Raw genomic sequence first — 7,963 nt, 5'->3', positions numbered from 1 at the left:
ACACACACACACACACACACACACACACACACACACACACACACACACAGTTCTGGATCACACTGGACACAAAGTAGGAGCTGGTTTTGCCAGATTGATCAATATGTCGACTTAACAACGCTTAATTTTAACGCTGTAAACATAGAGAAATCATTTAACTACAGAAAACAGAACTAACAAAAGCTGAGTTTGACAACAGAGATGAGCTAAAGGTGGAAGAACAATAAAGAAGTGTCAGGTTATTTTCTGGAATTTGTCCAGGGTAAAGCCTTGTGACTTCTCACTGGCATTTCTTTACTCTGCACCGACTTTTCACACACACATACAGGCACATTCACACACCTTAGGTTTTTTATAACCCCCGCCGAGGTATTAGCATTTTACAGTAAAGTATCTTTTTGGTTGTTTGCTTGACAGACAGACACAAGTACCTTCATAAGAATTTCCTGTTAGTCCTGTCTTGAGTTATAAGCCTCTTGGTGCTGATCCCTCTGTACTGGCTGCACGAGTCGAGTCCTCCAGATCTCTGCGAGGCTTCAGGCAGAGCGGAAGCTGGATCCCAGAGAGGCTAGAGAGCTGGTTATCTCACCTAGGAGGAGCCACTAAGGAGAGGCATAGCAGAATGGACCTTTGGCCTTTCTGGACCCTGTGACAGGCGTAGACAGTTAACAGTTAACACCTCAGCTGTGTCATCACATTAAGACGTTCACCTGTTTGTCTCTTCAGGGCAATTGGTTTGCAATGACTGCAATGCATCTAAAGCATGAAACGTTATACACTAACACACATGTTGTGGGGACAGCAGGAAGAGAGGATAAAAAAAACATACTAAACACATTCAAATAAAAACACTAACAAGGCCAATTAAATAAAGTCTGTGGCATATTCACAGACTTTCTTGCAAAGACTTAGATTGATCACTCGTTACATTCAGCCACAGGTTCTTTAACAGACCACACACACATTTTGCATTTCTGTCAAACATGTTTAAAACATGAGGCCTGTGTTTGCCTGCATAGCGTGCCTCACTGCCACACAAAGCCCTGTAACCTGAGGCACACAGCCAACTGCATCACTTAGATTAAACTGCCCCCACTACACAGCAACACTGCCACTTTACTGCAACAAAACTGCAGCAGATCACACTTTTATTGTTTTATTGTCTCTCTGCCTTTATGTCTTGAAAAACGCTTGTGATGCTCTTCCTAAATCTGTATATCTTGACCTGTATGTTTAGGCCATAGGAAACTTCTGTAGTGCTAGTTTGACAACTGTTCATCATGCAGCAAAGTTGGCCTGTCTTTCAGAATAACTGTAACTGTAAGGAAACAAAAGTAGTAAGGAGCTTACATTCAGTCCCAGGCAGGCTGATGGGCTTAGAGTCCGGAGCAGGGCCAGTCCAAAGTAGAAAATCAGCTTGCTGCAGAGTTTTGGGCCACTTTCTTTCACTTCTCTCCTCTTGTGTTTACCTCCCTTCCTTTTCTCTGTGCGTACCTGTCAGCCTCTCCTTTCACCTCCACCACCGCTCAAAAAGGCACACACAGTCCCATAACCAGCCGAAACCAAGACACAAGACTGTGCAAAATGTTTCTCTCTTGGATCAGACGAACATACTAAAGACATGTTTACACCTATTCACTACAAACTTATACAGAATCTATTTATTTGTTTGCCTCTGAATCCACAAAGACTCCATCTTTCTATCTCCCCCTCAGACACTTGATCAGCATGTTTCACTCTGTGACTCTGAAGTGATCTCCGGTTACCGTCTCCTATAATCGCCGGTCTGAGGCAAGCGCTCCACCTCCAGTTGTTGGTGTACCAGCCACAGTTTTTGGTTGTGGACCCTGAGCCAGGATCAGTTGTTGGTGTAAAAATGTAACAGTCAGCCAAAGACTTTGTCATAAGCCTCCTGCATTATTCACTTTGGTACACATGCGCAGGAAGGAGAGTAGAAAACCACACAAACTTGCAGCACAAGCATGCATGCACACAATAATGCTGCAAATATGTCTTCTCTACCACTGAGCTTAGACATTTTGTGATACTAAATATGAATTTTCTTTATGAGTTTATAGTCTAAAATATTGTTGACATAGACACATGTTGCTGTTACTGGTTCTAATAGTAGATATATCGCTTCTTCTAAAATAAAATGGAGGTATTGGAGTATCTGGAGTATTTATATTTAATGTAATAATAGCTGTGTCCCCACACCCACCGGCATTTCCTTGTTTGGTTATAAGCCTTTGACACTTCATTCAGCTGTAATTTCAAGTCACGACCACTCAGAGGCAGTGCTGTCACAAGCTGGTGAAGTGAAGAAGATCTCCTTGTTTTTCTTTGAAAAGTAGTGCAGCCAAGTAAAGGTCATCCTGCTGCATGTTGCCAAACAGTCCACTTCTTAAACTGAAGCAGGGCACACATTATGTTAACAGTATTTGCTGACAACTCGAACTTAATTCATTTTAAAAACAAAATTTAGATTGTAATCGAACATCACTAATTTCTGATTCTAACAAGTTCATCTTCTGATACGAGGGATTAGTCATCCCACCAGGAAACATTCACCTTGTATCCAGTCATAGAACAAGTCTGGTAAAAGTAATAATACCACACTGTAGAAATACACCGTTACAAGTAAAAGTTCAGCTTCAGTTATATGCTACTACCCCTCCTCTACATTTCAGAGAGAAAAGATGTTTTTATTCCACCACATTAATCTCACAGCTATAGTTGGGCCAGTTACTGTGCTGATTTAGAATATTAATACAAAATACAATCAACAAATAAATGATGATGCACTTTAAAAATACAGTATATATTAAGCAAAACAGCAGGATATAAAGTTAAAATGAGCTCCGCCTTTACCAGCTGCAACATTAAAGTGTTATTATTATAATATAATAATACATATTTGTCTAGGACGTTCTGCATAACGAGTACTTTTACTTTTGGTATTATAGCACATTTTCATGCTAATTTGTCAGCTAAGGTCAAATTTGAGTATTTCATCACTGATGACGTTTAGGCTCCACTCAGGGGGCGTGTCGGCTGTCACTGGTCACATGACCCGGAAAATGTGGGGCTTAATTCCTGTGTTGGACTGCTCCCAGCTGCTGAGCTTGTGCGCTACGCAGTGCAAACCCTCCGCGCCCCGGGTAGACTCTCCGCTGCACACCATGTCGGGTAAGAACCACCGGGGCTCCGCCGACACTTGCATCCGTCACAATGACACCGGAACCCGGTCAATCTGCACCGGATCGAGGCTGTGCGAACTGCCCTCTCCTCCCAAAATATCGCGAATTTTTTATTTCACGCTGCAAAGAAATCCGTCCTCTGCAACACTCACTGCTTCTGTCATGCGGACATTAATGAGGCCATGGCTTTGAATCGTTAATAGCAGTTATGTTATATGTGCTGCGGCCATTTGAAGGTTTTATATGCGTTTGATTTGATGAGTTGATGCAGCGGCTTGGATCAAAGCTGTCGGTAATCAAAAAGAGCACATCCGGTTACAAGTTTCAAAGTTGACGCGTTTGAGTGCAACTAGAGTTGAGTTTCAAAAGGCTCAGATTTAAAAGGGAGAATTGTGTTGAGAAAAGAAAATGTAATATTTCCTGAGAATAACATGTTTATTTCGATTCAGACTGCGCTTTGCTCTACTCTGAACAGTTTTTATAGCACAACCAAGACAGATTGGCCTATCAATATTAGAGCGTTTTAAAAAATCTGATGAACACGTGACAAAGATAATGGGACGATATACAGTCTTGTAACTCATCGGTTAACATTTTTACTGCTATCCATAAATCTAATGAGATGATATTGGTGGATATTTGTTAAGCTCTAACGTTGAGGTCTGATTCGTCCCCTGTAAAGTCACCATCATGTATATTGTAGCTGGTTAGAGTATTTAGCGTATAGACTAAAAATCCGCTGAGAGTGAGTGGTATTGATTTTGTCGTCTAACAAGGCAAATGAACGTATATCTCCCAAAATGTCGAGCTTTTCTTTTAAGTTGACATCTGTATTGCCACACAATGTTGAGGCCCGTTCATTGAAGGAGCCCTAAAATTCAATCTAAGAATTTTATTATGTTTATTTAATTTTATATTTTATTTACTTGGTTCATACATATCTATATTAATTAATCAAATTACAAACTAGAGCTTAAACAATTAGCCAATATGGTCCATCGTCAAAAAATGAATCTGAAAAAAATGTGATAATCGATTTTTAGGTAATTCTTTCAAATAATAATGCCACACATTAACTGGTTGTAGCTTTTCAAATGTGAATATTTGCTAGTTGTGGACTGTTGACCGGACAAAAAGCGTTTTGAAGACCTTTAGCTTTGGTGATGGTCCCCTTTCACAATTTGCCAGACCAGACGATTAAATCATTATTTTACAGTTTTTAACAGTTCTATATTAAACTTAGTTCCATAGCGCATGTATGCTTTTATTTTTTAAAGAAGACACTATTTACTTCCTGGGTTAATGTGGGGTCTTTGATAAACTTGACAGTGCGGACGTGCAGTGTGTGGCCTTGAAGTTTTTGTTTTTTTCTAATAATGTCGAGGCCTCTAGTGTCACACCGTTTATAGTGTATTACTATAAATGTGTTTCCTAGATAAGAATAACTATGAAAACTGCTCCATATGGTAATAAGGGATTGATGACAGTAACTATATGCACAAATAGAGAGTACATATCATATTAACATGAAATTACATACAGAAAACAATGATTACATGTCCTTAATGGACACTGTAGATGCAATCTCTACACGTTCTATTTGCATAGAACAATACATTTGACAGTAGAATATGCTGTAACCTATAGAAATGTATATTTTCATATATTACACATGAATTTACTACATTATATTTTAAAATTGGTGCACTCATAACAGATTAAGTTGTCGCTAACATCTTCACAGACGTGTAGGACCCAGAGGTGTGGCGGTCCTATGGCTTCATGAGGCCTCAGATAACTGTGGGAACCCGGCTCCTGCTTCCTGTATGGGCGAGACGGGCTTAACCCTCCTTTGATAGTCAGTTTAAAGTTCCTTGAAACGGACCCTAGCAACCGTACAACACTGCCTCTCCGATCAGGTTTCACAGAGGTCCCCAAACAACGCACACATTCAGCTTGATGAATACTATCGGCTGGCTCTGGGCCACAGTTCACTTGAGCACAAACACAGTGTGTCCCCCTGCTGTTGTTAATGTATGCATGGGGGACCCAGCAGACACTGAAGTTCACACACTCAAGAGGCCTGCAGATGAATTGGACGTACTCGTACCGGTGCGGCGGGTTATACACGATTGACGAGACGGGATGGTTCATTTTTGGTGTGGAGGGAAAACAAAGCAGATGACTGCATTCATTCATTTATTGTGGTTTCCTGTCAAATTTAGAGACGGATGCTTGAGCGGAAAGTTTGTGGTGGAAAGTCCACGAATTGTAGCTTTCTTTCCTATCTGAGGAGATTTACTCGCATCAATAGCAAACGTGAGTATAAATGCTCAGATGTGAGGATGCACAGCATCTTTTGAAGTAAAAAAAAAAAAAAAAGAACAGTGAAAATTGCCCACAGTCTGTATCAATTTTCGTTATTTATTGGTTATGAGGCTGTTGTGAGCCTATAGCGTCCGTCAATTTCACCAAACGCATCACAGATTTCACCGATTACATGGGTTACTATTTACCATTTTTGACACCTTCAGAATTCTAATCAAATGCATTTTATAATATACATTTTCTTGACAAACTTACATTTTCCCCCAAATGTTGATGGCAGCTATTCAAATCAAACTTCTCTGGTTAATCTTTCAGATGATGCACAATACACACCAATGTTTTAACCAATAAGAGACTTGATTAACAGTCTGATCGATGGAAGTAGGCCTGACAAACGTAATTAGTGAGATAACCTGCCAGTCACATGGCTGATGAGTGTTTGTGTGTTTCTCCAAGCAGACCAAGCTTTTGTGACGCTGGCCACAAATGACCGCTACGCCAAGGGAGCGATGGTTCTCGGCCAGTCGTTACTAAACCACAACACAACCAGGAAGCTGGTCGCGCTCGTAGGACCTCATGTTGCTGAACCTTGCAGGTAACTCAGGACAAATTGTCGAAGGTCAATATGGAACACGCACACACGCACTGACACAAATCATACCGTCTGTGTTGTAGAGACGCCCTTCGCTCCATTTTCGACGAGGTGCAAGTGGTGGACGTTATGGACTCGGGCGATGCAGCTCATCTATCTCTGATGAAGCGTCCAGACCTGGGAGTAACATTCACCAAACTGCACTGCTGGAGTCTCACACACTACAGCAAGTGTGTGTTCATGGACGCCGACACACTGGTGAGACAAATCACCCGACAACAGCAGAGAACATACACAAGGGGCGACGACAAATCACCTCATAGTTAAAAAAGTAGTACTGTTTATTGTCCTTTGATCACAACATGAAACAGTCTGTATTTAATTCATTTGTTCATGTTATATCTAATGTCCATACGGCGACAACATATTTCAGCTCCGTGACAAATGTCTTTGAGTTTAAACACATGCTGCTCCATTTTTGCCTCAGACTTCTGCAAATTGTTCTCATAATCTTGATGAATGAAACTCAATGGATCTTATTTTAAATGTATTCAGGTGCTGTCAAATATCGATGAACTCTTTGAGAGAGAGGAACTATCTGCAGCGCCGGATCCTGGTTGGCCCGACTGTTTCAACTCCGGGGTGTTTGTCTTCAGACCGTCCAATGAGACGCACGAGAAGCTGCTCACGTTCTGCAGGGAAACCGGCAGCTTCGACGGTGAGACCCGAATGTTTCCGTCCCTTTTTTTTTTTTTTTTGCATTTATTTACAAAACTAAAAAAAAGTTAAGATTCTTTCTTCTCGACTAAAACAACAGTACGATTCTGCAGACACGCTAGCAGCTCTGTGAGGCAGGTGAGACCACTGTAGTTTGAGTTAATGCTAACATTACCATGCCAACAAGTTATAATGAGAATTCTAACATGCTGATGTAAATAATGCCATTAATCTCCTGCAACCCTTCTCCCTCCCTACACACACACACACACACTCGTATAAACTTTATATATATGTCCTAAGCTTAGCTCTGACCCGGTCTAACCTTGTCCCCACACTGCCACCTCACCCCTGCAGTTTGTCTGCGGTTAACTATGTGTCGCATACATCTGCCATCTGTTCTATAAGTGCCTTCAAAGATTTTGCCATATGATGTCATTCGCTGTCCCGTCACAGCGTTCTCAACACTCCTTTTCAGTTTCTATTCATACATCACAGATAGGAAACAGTCTGTGGGAATGTAAGGCGTGTGTGGTGTTGACCATTCAGGTGTGTACTAGTGTCTGAGGGATTGCTGCAGCCAGAGAATAGAGATCAGATATGGTAAATATTACTGGAATTAAAGAACATTTATTCAAAAATGTAGTTGCAGAATCATTCTCACGTGACTATAGCTGTTTAAATTGTACCTTAACACGCGCCAAACCAGAGCTTCTAGCCGTCTCTCGGTTTGCTCTACTTCAGCCCAAATTTATGTCAACAAATGTCTCAAGCTTATGTTTGTGTTTCCATGTCTGCAGGTGGAGATCAGGGGGTTCTCAACAGCTTCTTTAACACCTGGGCGACGGCAGATATTTCCAAACACCTCCCCTTCATCTACAACCTCAGCAGTATCGCCATCTACTCCTACCTGCCAGCGTTCAAAGAGTCAGTACACACACACACACACACAATCGATGTATCCAGTGTTTCTTCCTATGTTTATGTGAAGCCGACCTATTGCCCGGATCTGGAGATGTCCTTGTGAAATGCTTGGTGTGTTAGGAGGCATAAAGCTTATCCATGGTCGGTTCAAAGGTTGTGTGTGTGTGTGTGTGTGTGTGTGTGTGTGTGTGTGTGTGTGTGT

General features: G+C 41.4%; 2 protein-coding genes across 2 annotated transcripts in view; one reads left to right on the top strand and one right to left on the bottom strand.

Moving 5' to 3' along the window:
- Nucleotides 1-1,687, bottom strand: part of LOC116383947 (plastin-1-like) — a 9,520-nt gene extending 7,833 nt beyond the window's left edge. Inside the window, exons 1-2 of the mRNA XM_031848165.1 lie at nucleotides 1,351-1,687; nucleotides 432-646 (exon numbers count right to left, since the gene is read on the bottom strand). Of these exons, the coding sequence (XP_031704025.1) occupies nucleotides 432-437 (6 nt within the window). The 5' untranslated portion in view covers nucleotides 438-646; nucleotides 1,351-1,687. The remainder of the gene's footprint in view (nucleotides 1-431; nucleotides 647-1,350) is intronic.
- A 1,381-nt stretch (nucleotides 1,688-3,068) lies between these two features.
- Nucleotides 3,069-7,963, top strand: part of gyg1a (glycogenin 1a) — an 8,596-nt gene continuing 3,701 nt past the window's right edge. The window contains exons 1-5 of the mRNA XM_031848049.1: nucleotides 3,069-3,189; nucleotides 5,988-6,123; nucleotides 6,204-6,378; nucleotides 6,676-6,838; nucleotides 7,638-7,764. Coding sequence (XP_031703909.1) covers nucleotides 3,069-3,189; nucleotides 5,988-6,123; nucleotides 6,204-6,378; nucleotides 6,676-6,838; nucleotides 7,638-7,764 — 722 coding nt within the window. The remainder of the gene's footprint in view (nucleotides 3,190-5,987; nucleotides 6,124-6,203; nucleotides 6,379-6,675; nucleotides 6,839-7,637; nucleotides 7,765-7,963) is intronic.

Source organism: Anarrhichthys ocellatus, unplaced genomic scaffold (genome assembly GCF_004355925.1).
Source record: "Anarrhichthys ocellatus isolate YVR2014 unplaced genomic scaffold, GSC_Weel_1.0 scaffold7, whole genome shotgun sequence".
NCBI classification, from domain to species: domain Eukaryota; kingdom Metazoa; phylum Chordata; class Actinopteri; order Perciformes; family Anarhichadidae; genus Anarrhichthys; species Anarrhichthys ocellatus.
The sequence above is the reverse complement of the archived record's forward strand: the minus strand, read 5'-3'. Positions and strand labels throughout refer to the sequence as shown.